A 12,321-nucleotide genomic window follows, 5' to 3' on the forward strand; every position below is an offset into this window, starting at 1 on the left:
ACGTTCAATTGGTGATTTGCTGTCTCGCATCCCAACCATCACCGCCCGGCGGAGATGTTCACATCACCTGAGGCTTGAGGAAGTCCAGTCATCCACGAATCGGTTGTCATTGGCGCGCGCTTATGATGCACTTGGGCGTCTGAAAAGAATGGTCAGGAGACAACTGGTGCATCGCCACCTGAGACATTCCCAACGTCAAATTTCCACTAGCGTGTGAAGCGTGCCGTGACAGACGCGTCAATCACATCAGGCAGCAGTCACAGTCTGGGCGAGATCCTGCATGTGGATCCTGCGTATTGTACGACAAAGGACGATATTTTTCCAGAGATTCAAGCGCGTCACAAGTACATGCGGCCTTAGTTACACCACGTCGCTGATCAAGTCCAAATACAAACTTCCAGTCACCGCGACTGCCCTTGTCGCCTAATATTAATCACACTCCCAGATGTGCTTCGTGCGAGGCGTCGCCGCTAGTTCATTGACAGCGAATGGCTTGAATGGAAAGCTTTAACTGAGTAACAGACCTTCTTCTGGCCCTTGTCGGAACCTGTGCTGATCGCCTCTCCGGATTAAAGAACAGTGATAGTTACAATACGTGGAAATAGGTTTTCTACATTACTGGGATAACATCTGGACGAGCAAGGATATTTCGGAGGAGCATTTGTACATCCATCCCAGCCAATATCTCAAACCAAAATAACACTGAAATCGTCAATCAATCGCGGAGGTATTCGTCTAAGCGCTGAATACGGAGTATCTAATAGCCATCCTGCACACGGTGCTGAACCGACCACTACAAATCTCTCCGGAACTAAATGGCCCTTCGCACTCTGCTGTCATACCAGGAAGTTGAATATCAAGGGCAAGTGATATCACTGGAATCATCAAGCGGTAACCTCAGTTGATGCATATGGATCCCTTGGCCTTGGAAGCGTTGTTTTCCACCACTTCGGAGCATTTAAACACGTATCCAAGCGATAATTAGAAACGTAGTGACGGAGATGTTTCTGTTTCAATTGTGACAGCTTCCAAGAGGTGGGTAAGATACATGACAATGAGAATGAACACAAGGTTCTTCTAGCGATCCATCTTCTGTCAGCTTGCCGCTGTGTCGCAGAAGATGTACAGATTGAGAGGAGGTTCGCGTGTGATCCAAAAAAGCCTGCAAGATGTGCTTAGAGGAAGAGACCTTCACGACAAGCCTATGAGCCCATGAAGCAGGAGACATGTGTAACGTATCTCTCCAAAGCCCACAGGCACAGCCCAGAATCCAAAGGGGCCTGGCTACATTTAAACTATCATATCTTGGTGGGTATCACCACTGCGGGTCGCAAGCAGAGTGAAATATCTCAATGAGAACATCTCGGGGAAGATGGCAGATGGTAATTGCGACTTTCGAGGGCTTCCAGGACTTTATATCGCCACCGATGGATATACGAGGATTGCAGCTGTTCCAACTCGACAAAGATATAGACCGTATAGTCGGAGTCAATCAATGGTCGTGACCCTTCTAGGAATTGCGAACGGACAGCCTTGAGAGATTGTAGCTTTCACTCGGGAGGAAGGAGGTTGATGAATCCATAGTTGCTGCAGGCGAGACACGAAAGGGCAAGAATCGCACGTGGCTTCATTAGATCTGGTTCTTATCGGTAACGCTCATTTGTTCGTTGCTGCTGCTGATTCCCGCGCTTTTTTTCTGTTTCGTTCCTTCGTATTTCTCTCCTTAAAGCTGTAGATGAATTGAACGGCAAGTCGCGAGGACTACCATCGGATCACGACACAATTCTTCAAGTTGAGTACACGTTGTTCACTGTATTAAACATGTATCCAGATGCCTGGGGCCAGTCACGCTACCATCTTGTTGCTATTAGGACCTTCGGTGTGAGATAGAGGGTGACAGCAACTTGCTGTCACCCTCTACTACTACGTCCCTGTGTCGTTACGAATCGTCACATTTGGGAGATGTCAACGTAGATTGATATTGAGGTCTTGTCAGTGGCGCAGAAAGGCCGCTCGTCTCTATGCTCTGTGAGGTTTGAATGACTTTCGTGCGCACCGCTCGTCTGAGGCATGCTTGTAACCTATGTCGGTTTTTGCTATTTACGACAGCCCTCTACAAGGTTGAGCGCGTCATGATTCTCATTGACATCGTTCACCTCCATCGTGGCAACGGTGGCGCCTATTTTAGGGCCGTAGCACCCACTTGACGCTTTCCCCTCAGGCTCCCTGCTTCCCAACCAGTGTGTCTCCGTAACTCCTTCCTGAGTCTCCTCCTTCCTGTTTCATCGCCAAAGCAGAGCTTCATTGAAGCATGCAGCGAGAATACAAAATGTGAACTCACCATTCGCGGATAGCAGGATCCGACGCCTATGGCGTGGAATTCGACTCCCCGGGAATATTTTTTGCTTGAGATGGCGACGAGGCTGCCTACTGCATTTCTTACTTCGGTTTATGTGTCGCGGTGATCTTTGTTACTCTAGTGAGTTCGACCTCTGGCGCATTGTTCCCCGTCCTAGCGAGAAGGTTGGTAGGATCTAGCAGACCTGTCATTTCCAGCAAAGTTAAAGTTAGGACAAATTATCTGGCTTTCATATCGAAGTATGTTCCCGGTTAAGCTAATACCCAAATCTCACAGACCCGGCAATTAGAAACTGATCTCTGAAAGGAGTGGAAAACATATTGTTCATAGATGGGCAGGGAATACTCGATATCAAGTTACTGAATATTCCCTTCTCAAGCAAATCTGGCTCTATTAACGACGATGTCTATTAGGCCGTCGAGTCAAGACTATACATAAACTTCTAGTTTCTTGAAATGAGGCTCAAACTTGGATTCGGCGAACAAGTACTGGTGTCAGCACCGTGTAGTATCAAATGCTTGTTACATGTTTTGCCGGTGATATCATAAATCTATCAACGCTCTCCAGTCGTTTACACTGGCAGTTGATATGGATCCCAAAATGGACGGCGGCCCAAATCCAGCGGGTTCCATTTCTTGACTCGCATCTCCAGATTGTCCCCAGTGAGCTCGGATATCCAGTTCCATATCATGAAAATCGGCCCACCTCCGGTCATCATCTTCGTCGTCTTCACCATCATCAACTTCATCTATGTCATGACTATCATCATGAGCAAACTGCACTTCAATCGTTTTCAGCAGTCCAGCATCACGGCGGGAGCAGATCACATTCACAAGACAATTCTGTTTATGACGGGAAGTCTGAGCCGCCATGCAGAGGACGAGATGATGCAGATTGGGCAGGACTGAGAGAGGGGCGAGGGCCTTGGCAACCTTTATCAATTGCGAACCGAGTTCGGGTTTGAAGTGAGTGATCACGGAACAGACTTCAGAAGAGAGAAGTTCGCTGATCGAGGCTGACGGATCTAGTATTCGGAGGCATATATTCAAGCTCTCGAGGTGACATCCCGATCGACGGAGGAAAAAGGTGATACTAGACAATGACCCTGGTGAAAAGCTGCTAATAGACAAACTTTGGAGCGTCGGTGCTATTAGAAAGTTGAGAATACTTAAATCCCCCACTTGAGCTGGCAGAGCTCCGCCATAATCACCGGCGAGTCAATTTTTAAGCTCCCTGAGATCATGAAAGAGATATGGCACATTTTAAGCATGGGAAATGGCTGTAAATCTTTCGGGCGATATATACATCCAGAGTAATGAGTTATCCCGGGCGGTAACCTCACTTGATGGATTCCTGGGCCTAAAAGAATTGCTCGCCATAGCTGCGGGGCATTCAAGCATATGTCCGAGCGATAATCGATAATCATTGCCGTCGTCATTCCAGATATCTATTTCAATCGTCTTTAGGACGGGAAGGTGCGATATAGATTCCAGATAGTGCGTATTATGCCTGTCGATGCGTATATACGCATCCTTCCACCGATAGCAAGATTGAAGGAGTAGTGACAGGATTTCGTCATCTTCTGCACGCTTGTTGCTCCAGTAGTCGATTCGCATACCGAGAGGATGTTCGCCTGCACATCTGAGATATGTCTGGCATATCTCGTGGGCGTGCTTGGAGACAGGGGTTATCACTAGGACATTCCGAGCCCAGAACGCTGGAGAGGTGTTCAACGTATCCCTCCAAAACCCGCAGACACGCCCTAATACCCAAAGAGGTCCAGCCATGTTTAGACTATCACGCCCGATGGCATTTTCTGCGTCTCCCCATGCATCTGAGCTGCAAACATAATGAAAGATTTCAATCAGAATGTCTCGGGGTAGACGACGGATGGGGGAATAGATCGACACGCGATTTTTCAGGGCTTTCAAGACTGGAAATTGGCGCAACTGGATCTCCTGGAACTGGGCATCATATAAAAACCGCAACTGTTCCAGCTTCGCAATCTCGTCCTCCATCAAGGCATGGTCTGAGTTGAGCAATGGCCGTGACCCACGTAGAATGTGAGAAACAAGCCCATCAAAGCTCTGGATCGTTTTGAGCGTTTGTAGCTGTGGTTCGGGAGAAGGGAAATTGACGAATCTGCAGTTGCTGCAGGTGTGGCACGACATCGGGTTGAGAATCCTGGAATATGGCTTGGGAAACTGCTGGAAGAAGATGAACTTGTATACCTACTTCCGCTATCGAACGAAGTTAGCCTCAAGCCGCTTTATGAAGACTCGGGGAACTCATACGCGTATGAAGGACGAACTTAAATAATTCAAGTTAAGAGACACACGTGGCGGGTTGCTACATCGGTCCGGCAAATGTTCATCCTCTCCGTTCGTAAACAATCTCACTGCTCGATATGCCCACATATTTATCTTCAGTTTTCTGGCCATATGGAAACAAAGATGATTCAATGTTGAGCGCTGAACGACCTCTAATGACAGCCACCCTCTTGACCTACGGGTTGTATTTCTCCCAGGCTGTTGGTCACGCTGAGGTCTTCTGCATCAGAGAATTCAAACTGGCACTCACAGACGGCTAAATGCTAGCTTCCCGGAGGTACACTCTTTTCCTTTTAAGCACCGGCAGCGATGGAGGGGCAGTAGACCTTCGCCATGCCCATATATGGTTCATTGATCCCTAAAGAACATACTCGCTCACCATAAAATAAACAGTTAACAGTAAACATACGAAACTACAACTTCAATGTGCAATTCCCTTAGCAATCGACTCCATGTGTATATTCCTACTGAACTTTGCCCCATAGGTTCATTATCTACCTACTAAATGCATACATTAGTACAATTCATGGGAAACATCAGAACACTAACTAATGTCATTTCGAGCAGGCTAAGAATATAATACCCGCTTACATCTATGAACACGCGGTTCAGTTCTTCGCAAATCTTCCTTAGGCTCGATACATGAAGCCCCAAAACAACACTGATATTGGCATCTACGTAACTGGATAAAGATCGGTAAAAACTGATACACAATGTTGGTGAAGGGATGAAGGAAAGAATGGAATCAAGATGAATTTGGCCGTATCATGACTTGGACGTCCTAGCGAGACAATAGACTTAGCGTCGACCCAAACGATACACGGAGAAATAATTCCTACCTGATCCCGACAACAACACTCCGACTCTTATCTCACCATGTCCACAAAAGACATTTACTCTCTATAGAGAGCGGACGATCAGCCTAGGAACACTGGAACCAAATGATAATCACTTACAGGAGGGAGAGAGTGATGTCGCCGTTGACTTTGGCCTGGATGGCGATCTCAACCTCGAGGTTGAGGTCCAAGCGAAGTTTCAAAGCTTCCTTGGGAGCGACGGTGCCCTGGTTGGAGCGAGTAGCAATGGAGGTAGTTTCTGGGGCAGACATGTTAAAGCTGTAGATGCTGAAGACAAATCCCGACAAGCTGATCCTTTATACGAAGATGGACGGCCCAAAAGAGTTATATTGCTTGCAACTCAACCCGAAAGTAAACCGGGTGCCTCGTCGTCTCGACTTGATTCATTCCAGAGGTGTAGAACACCGAGAAGGTTGAAGCTGAAGTCCGGTACGTAAACAGCGGCCCCGGGCTAATCCTTTATTTCAAAAAAAAATAGCACGCGCAGTGCACATGTGCATTATTAAAACAAATCAGTACCGCGGCGTCTGGGGGAAATTCGGATTGAGGACTAGCCTGCGGGGGAAGACAATCGGAACACGAGATCGAAATATTGGTTGACATGACTGTTGGGTGCGAAGTCAACTAGCTGAGAGCGAGGCTCGCGCAATAACCTTTCATTGTTCTTTTCTCCCGTACCTGGCATCAAATCGAAGTCATGCAGCGCATGATACGAGCTTTTGACCTTGCACATGTTCTTGCCTTAACCTATTGCTGGAAAATGCAGGTACAGCTGTGGGTATCCGAGGGCCAAACTGAGGAGACGGGTTTGATTGGGGGATGTAGAAACCGAAAGTCTTGACCGCTGCCGAATTCTGCGCCACCGAGTTTAGGTTGCGGTTCAACTTCTCTCAAGTTGAACTCAAACGGGTGTGGAAGTCTCTGTCACTTACGGAGTATACGCATTGGGTTGGCGCACAATCAAACATCGGTCCGAATAGCCTACACAGAAACCGGTCGTTGTAAATGTGCGGTATGCCGTCTTTACAATACATCAGACTGCATCAGTGTGGCCAGAGGCCCCAGTCTAGTCTTCCCATCAGGCAACGGCGTATCCGGTGAGCATCGTTGTTCTCGGCCTTCATAATTCCTGCAGAACTTCTCTTGTAAATCAGAATATTACTGAAAGGAAAAAAAGAACGATACAACGACATGTACATTGAATTCCTAGCCGGGCTCCCCTGAACATACAATAATAACCCTAAAATTCTCCACGCGTGAAATCGTACGGTCTCGCGGCTGACCTTTGAAGTTTGGCCTGATGGTTTGGGTTTTGCCATGACCGGGATAAGTACTATCAATAGAAAGAACAAAGGGCACTTTCTGTGAAACAGTTCTAGACCAAGCGTCGAGCTTGCGCAGTGGCACAGAATCCACGTCAATTTTGATCCTTCGTCGATGTACTGATAATTAGTCAATGCAATGCAATGGAGGAGTACTTGGAAAAAAAACTGACAACGCATCAAAGTTCTTGAATGTGGCGTCGTGTTACGGTCCGGAAGACGGCAACGGAACCTGAGATCAAAGGCTGGACCGAATGTGGGAATCGGTTCGACGAAGGTGGAAGAGAAAAGTAGAACGGTTCAAGTTGCCGAGCTGAATGGAGGTACAGCCTGCGTTGTCATGCACTGTTTTTCTGCATGAAGGTTCCAAGTAATCTTTCTTGAGATAATGGCTGTTCGAAGTATGTGGCTACGACTTGGAGACGGATGGCTGACATGATACCGATCCCAGGTGGCAATCTGGGGAAAGCTCAAGCTAGGAAATAAGTACACTGCGCGAAAGTTGGGAAAAAGTCAATAACCGGTTTGGCAACGACGACCCTAAAAATCCAGCAGAATGCAAGTCTAATAGAAGGTAGTGGAAAGTGAAGTGCCCAGGAGTTTTCTCAAAGAAAAGGATTTGTAAAATAGCTAAATGGCAGGAGTGGCTGCGTGCTGATCAACAATCTTGAACTACTTACGGAAGAGAGCGGATACCGGGCCGAACTCTCTTGTGCTTTCAGTCATGAATGCACGCGTCCTTGAAGACATCGTATGTACGCTGGTAACCTCTAATTCCTCGAAGAAAGCGTCGCTTCAGTATTAATATACCGGAATTTCCTTGACTCCAGACGACTGGGCGTCTTTGTATCTTACCATATCTTGTGAGGCGCTTGCGTCTCTCGCAATCATTGTAAGCGTAACTCCCCCCCGAGTCTACGTTGACCAACACCTCGTTTTTTTAATTAATAGGTAGGTTCGCTGTATGCTGATGTATCAACTGCAGCTTGGACGTGTAGACATGCAAACTTTTTTCCGTGAATCGCCAGGCCTCGCGACGATATTAACAGAAACTGCCAAGCGGTTCTCTGCCTGCCATTTAATATCCACTTTATCCTAAAGTGTTTAGGCAAGCTGTCAGTGCTACGCTGCTCTATGAATCTCTTCTTCGATAGTCGCTACGTGATGCATCCAAAGACACCCGGCTTAATCACCCATAGTTGCCTATACGCAGCTCAGATATATCATGTCAATAACACAAAAGCATCCCCAAATATGGTGGGAACTTCTTAAACGCGTCTCCGCTTTTCGCTATGGCTTGCATACCTTTCTGGAGAAACGAGTCAAACGACGCCACACTTGCCCCACGTCTATTAGTGGAGACAGGTAGGAGATCCACATGACGAAGATTCAGGTATCGTCTTGTGATTCTGTTCTAGATCTCGAAGACACCCGGCCAAGGGCCACCATTATCGAGAGAAAGACGTCTATCACAGCTTACAGAACCATGTCCATTGCATATGGGGATGGCTACACATCTCATCACGATCTCAAGAATCCGTGGAGTACAAACCCCTCGCAGCCAGCTTAGACGTCACAGAAATATTAACGAGATCTGATACCGATAGAACCGACATCTCGGTAGGTGCTCACTGGTAAGCGATTGATGGTACAGCCGAGGGTACATCCAAATTGAACTCATGTGCCACCATGTCAATTTTCAAGGTTTCTTCTCGCAAGTAGCCACAACAGAAGAGGGGAACATGACTGGAGGAACCCTTTCCACCATTGGAAACTTGAAGGCTGCGGTCGGCGAACGACGTACTTGACATTCAAAGGACTGTAGTCTGGTGTTGTCGGACTTCGGTAAGAAGACGCAGGGTTCACTGGAGGTTGCTTCCAATTCGAAGTTGAAGAAAGTATTTTCGTTCATCGTGCTGGATCGCTGATAGAGCTCTTCTCTTCGGCGAGTTCATGGAAAGGGACTTGAAGGGTGTGTGAATGGTGCCCACGGCCCAGTGATATTGGACCTACAAACACCCATAATATCAGAGGAACAACATGTACATGCGGGGAAATTGAGACTGCGGATTCTTGGATGGTCTAATATTAAAAATCTGTGGGTCCCATTCCCCCTCGATTGTGGCGGAGGGCTTACTGACCTCAGAAGGACAGACAGATGTCACCGAATATTTGATTTTTTACTCGTGGCAGAAGAATCTATGATATTCTCGCAGCTAATGACACAGAGCTACTCGAGGGAGCTGGCCACTCGCACCCCCATGCACAAAATTGGTCAAAGTTACTCAGGCGAGGCACCGGTTTACGAACCGCCACCATGGCGCGTCGATGACAATGCTATCGATATCCTCCACCAGCGCCTAGGGAGGGGATTACTCGTATAAAAGGACGAAAATCTCTCCTAGTCGTATCCTTCAGCATCACAATGTCTGCCCCAACTGCTACTCAATACACCACTGCCGAGACTTCCTCTGTCGCCGGCGGACAACTCGTCGGCCGCTCCAACAAGGGCGCCGTCGCTCCCAAGGAAGCTTTGAAGCTTTGCTTGGACCTCAACCTCGAGGTTGAGATCGCCATTCAGGCCAAGGTCAATGGTGACATCACCTTGTCACTCCTGTGAGTTGTGTTCCGCCTCCTGAGGTATTCTCAAGCTGACGTTCAAATTTTAGTGAGTAAATGTGCTCTCGATCCGTTCGGATGGAACTGCCGACATTTTTGGTAAGACTTGTTGGCGGGTTCACCTTGTATTTGGTGCTAAGAATGGTTTCGCGGCTAGGGTTTTCATAGAGAGAGATCCATTTGTTCGTTTGGAAAACCATCGACTCAATGCGGTTGAGGTTGTACATACTAGTGTTTGGGGAGGGTTCTACATCTGTGACATATGAATATCAGTGGTTTTTTTTTGGGTCAACGCATTAAGTTTTGAGAAAGTTTTTTGCCAATGAAGGCGGCTGTACAGCGCATTTGGGACATTGCACTTAATACATAGATCATGCATCGTGCCATACCACTTTTCTCGCCAGATATAGACCAGAAGCGCGATGGCTATTACCTGAGGATCAATAAAAGATGGTTTGTACATTTCCTGAATGCCCGAGGACCGCGACAAAGGACACGCTCAAAATAGCAGCATTACGACGCGTACTCTAACCAGAGAAATTCCTATGGCGAGATGAATTTCTAATGAGCTTCTGAAAGCAGTTGAATACGGCGAACAACGAAAAGATAATTGGATGACTCACTCCTCTGCGACCTCCACGGAGCAAGGGTCAGTTCGTATCTTGTTTATTCCTCGTGTTCCACTGATGGCCTTCATCAACGCATACCACTTAGATGGTCTAAACGCACATCAGCTCCCATCGGCGCCTCCGTCTACGCGTATCGTAATCGTATTGCCTACTCTCATTTTCATCAATGAAATTTATGACGAAGAGAGGAAACCAAACGGCGGCGGCGTTGCGCTGTACAACTCTGATGTGGTAGCTCACGCATTAAGCCTTCCTCAGGAATCAAATCTCCCCCCTTGTCATCTCCGAGTCCCAGTTCCGCGGCACGTGTTGCATTGACTGTTAATAAGCACAGTCCCAATGACGAGATGCTCAACCCTGGACCGAACCGCGATTCTTGATTTAATTGCGACACACTGACGACGGGAGGCGATAAAAAGGTCACCGGCAACCTTTCTTGCGCCCTAAATTTCACGGTAATCCGGACCGACAAACGTCCGGAATATCAAAGGTTGAAGATTCCAAAATTATCCTGAGAGCGAGTATTAAACTTACTTGAAATGGGAGCGGAACTCGTCTATCAAATTGCCCGTCGGAAGGACCCGAACCTGGAAGAAATGCCGTCGTATATATCAGAATGGGGGTATGTACGCTTCTTAAATACGAAATGTTAAAAAACGTTTACGTACCTCATGTTTCAGTCGCAATCAATTTGGTGAGGCACCCGATTAGCTGAATTAGTGGTACATCGCTCTGGCCCCCATCCTAATCCAGTAGTCGATACTCGTATAAAAGGACCACCGCGTCGACTCTTTTTCTTCAGCATTGCAATGTCTGCCCCAGAAACCAAATTCGCACCTACTCAATCCTCTTCTGTCCTCGGCGGACAGATTGTCGGTCGCTCTGAGCGCCAGGCTGTTGCACCCCCCGCAGCTCTGAAGCTCCGTCTTGACCTTAACCTCGAGGTTGAGATTGCCATCCAGGCCAAGGTCAACGGTGACATCACCTTGTCGCTCCTGTAAGTTGATGCCCATTGTCCACCTTGGGCGTGCTGATGCTGATTATCTGGCATTTAGCCAGTAAATGCGCTGTAGGTGTGGAGACTTGGAGTCGGATTGCATTGGTTGAACCGAGGTGAGATACTTGCCATTCTGTATTATCGTCGTTTTCATGCTGAGGCCTTGGGGGGTGTTAGAAAATGTTTTTATCAGTTGAATCCTTCTCATTCTCCTTGGTTCCCTTACATAAAAACCATATTAGTACTTACGGGCGTTTTTATATCTGTGGGATATCAATATCAGTTTATTTTGGGGAGCATGGTCTTCAGTTTTGAATGTGATTATCTGAACCCATTTTTGGTTTCCAGAGACAAGTATTCCAGGATTGAGTTCTTGTTGAGATCCATTCTATGTAAGCAGTCCCGTGGTATTGTGTCCTTGTCACAGTTGATAGTGCATTGTTATGTGCAAGCTATGAGGGCCGTCCATTAGGGGGGAGCGCAAACACTGCTGCATGAGTGTTGTTCTATTTGACAGTAGGTCGTCTTTCCGGTTTATATAAGCACCATCCAAGTCCGGCAATTAGGGTGTGTGCATGTGAGTGAATGTCAAGACTGAAGAGGAAATGACTTGCTTGGCCCCCAGACGCGTTGCTGAATCAAGCTCAAGTCTGACGAAGAGATTCAAACCAGGGGTACATGTACAGCTGAACGCAGCACGCACAGACAATCACATCTCGGGAGAACCCATAAGCATCGGACCCTATAGTATGATCCGCGAGAGCGCTAGGTAATCCCAAAGAAACGACGCCGTGCATGTATTTCTTCACATAAAAACTCCGAAAGGAGATTTTGAACAGAAATTTTCTGGTCGTACGTTTTATTGCTGCTCCCGTCACAGTATCGGGGGATGCGTTGTTGACACGCATTGACTATAACGTTGCAGCGCAACCGTAACCTCTGTGCGGCGAGTCAAGTCTTGACGATCGGCATTTTGGCCGTTGAGCGGAGGGAGAAAGTGGCGCTCCTGGTCTCGCGTTGTGGGGCTGCAATTTTGAGAACAAAGGTCTCGAACTCGTGCAATGGTCTTCTGGAATTTTTTTTTTTCTCCTAGATACAGTTGACTATCTCACAATGCATATGGTCGGGAGACACCAAAACCATATGCATTTATAGATTTATGCAGAACCAAAATAGCATGTGATGTGACATGTGACTTTATGTGACAA

At 47.3% G+C, this 12,321-nt stretch overlaps 9 protein-coding genes across 9 annotated transcripts; 4 read left to right on the top strand and 5 right to left on the bottom strand.

The window, feature by feature from the left end:
• Positions 1-689: 689 nt before the first annotated feature.
• Positions 690-1,600, bottom strand: BT62DRAFT_931507 (uncharacterized protein). The gene has a single exon (XM_043186141.1). It carries the CDS (start codon positions 1,226-1,228, stop codon positions 1,013-1,015), a length of 216 nt encoding a protein of 71 aa, XP_043040433.1. The 5' UTR covers positions 1,229-1,600; the 3' UTR covers positions 690-1,012.
• Positions 1,601-2,096: 496 nt separating this feature from the next.
• BT62DRAFT_993798 (uncharacterized protein) lies at positions 2,097-3,231 on the bottom strand (the record flags this gene model as incomplete). The annotated part of the gene is made up of 6 exons (XM_043190431.1): positions 2,097-2,277; positions 2,342-2,367; positions 2,476-2,543; positions 2,720-2,765; positions 2,794-2,847; positions 2,935-3,231. The coding sequence occupies 6 exons, from the start codon at positions 3,229-3,231 to the stop codon at positions 2,097-2,099; spliced, it is 672 nt and encodes a 223-aa protein (XP_043040434.1).
• Positions 3,232-3,621: 390 nt separating this feature from the next.
• On the bottom strand, positions 3,622-4,689 carry BT62DRAFT_993799 (uncharacterized protein; the record flags this gene model as incomplete). Its single annotated transcript, XM_043190432.1, has 3 exons — positions 4,654-4,689; positions 4,595-4,599; positions 3,622-4,543 (listed from the first exon to the last, which is right to left on the bottom strand). Exon 3 carries the CDS (start codon positions 4,528-4,530, stop codon positions 3,622-3,624), a length of 909 nt encoding a protein of 302 aa, XP_043040435.1. The 5' UTR covers positions 4,531-4,543; positions 4,595-4,599; positions 4,654-4,689.
• Positions 4,690-5,153: 464 nt separating this feature from the next.
• BT62DRAFT_919468 (uncharacterized protein) lies at positions 5,154-5,797 on the bottom strand (the record flags this gene model as incomplete). Its single annotated transcript, XM_043184162.1, has 3 exons — positions 5,154-5,183; positions 5,239-5,371; positions 5,646-5,797. 3 exons carry the CDS (start codon positions 5,795-5,797, stop codon positions 5,154-5,156), a joined length of 315 nt encoding a protein of 104 aa, XP_043040436.1.
• Positions 5,798-6,486: 689 nt separating this feature from the next.
• On the bottom strand, positions 6,487-7,008 carry BT62DRAFT_931510 (uncharacterized protein). The gene has a single exon (XM_043186142.1). It carries the CDS (start codon positions 6,863-6,865, stop codon positions 6,590-6,592), a length of 276 nt encoding a protein of 91 aa, XP_043040437.1. The 5' UTR covers positions 6,866-7,008; the 3' UTR covers positions 6,487-6,589.
• A 584-nt stretch (positions 7,009-7,592) lies between these two features.
• Positions 7,593-8,146, top strand: BT62DRAFT_1075678 (uncharacterized protein; the record flags this gene model as incomplete). Its single annotated transcript, XM_043179141.1, has 4 exons — positions 7,593-7,623; positions 7,699-7,802; positions 7,854-7,930; positions 7,977-8,146. The coding sequence occupies 4 exons, from the start codon at positions 7,593-7,595 to the stop codon at positions 8,020-8,022; spliced, it is 258 nt and encodes an 85-aa protein (XP_043040438.1). The 3' UTR covers positions 8,023-8,146.
• BT62DRAFT_993801 (uncharacterized protein) lies at positions 7,954-8,676 on the top strand (the record flags this gene model as incomplete). The annotated part of the gene is made up of 3 exons (XM_043190433.1): positions 7,954-8,233; positions 8,287-8,502; positions 8,523-8,676. The coding sequence occupies exons 1-3, from the start codon at positions 8,094-8,096 to the stop codon at positions 8,674-8,676; spliced, it is 510 nt and encodes a 169-aa protein (XP_043040439.1). The 5' UTR covers positions 7,954-8,093.
• A 508-nt stretch (positions 8,677-9,184) lies between these two features.
• BT62DRAFT_931511 (uncharacterized protein) lies at positions 9,185-9,780 on the top strand. The gene is made up of 3 exons (XM_043186143.1): positions 9,185-9,484; positions 9,538-9,586; positions 9,645-9,780. The coding sequence occupies exons 1-2, from the start codon at positions 9,294-9,296 to the stop codon at positions 9,542-9,544; spliced, it is 198 nt and encodes a 65-aa protein (XP_043040440.1). The 5' UTR covers positions 9,185-9,293; the 3' UTR covers positions 9,545-9,586; positions 9,645-9,780.
• Positions 9,781-10,706: 926 nt separating this feature from the next.
• BT62DRAFT_931512 (uncharacterized protein) lies at positions 10,707-11,454 on the top strand. The gene is made up of 2 exons (XM_043186144.1): positions 10,707-10,738; positions 10,797-11,454. The coding sequence occupies exon 2, from the start codon at positions 10,926-10,928 to the stop codon at positions 11,115-11,117; it is 192 nt and encodes a 63-aa protein (XP_043040441.1). The 5' UTR covers positions 10,707-10,738; positions 10,797-10,925; the 3' UTR covers positions 11,118-11,454.
• Positions 11,455-12,321: the final 867 nt, after the last annotated feature.

This window comes from Guyanagaster necrorhizus, assembly GCF_019112545.1.
Source record: "Guyanagaster necrorhizus MCA 3950 unplaced genomic scaffold BT62scaffold_11, whole genome shotgun sequence".
NCBI lineage: Eukaryota > Fungi > Basidiomycota > Agaricomycetes > Agaricales > Physalacriaceae > Guyanagaster > Guyanagaster necrorhizus.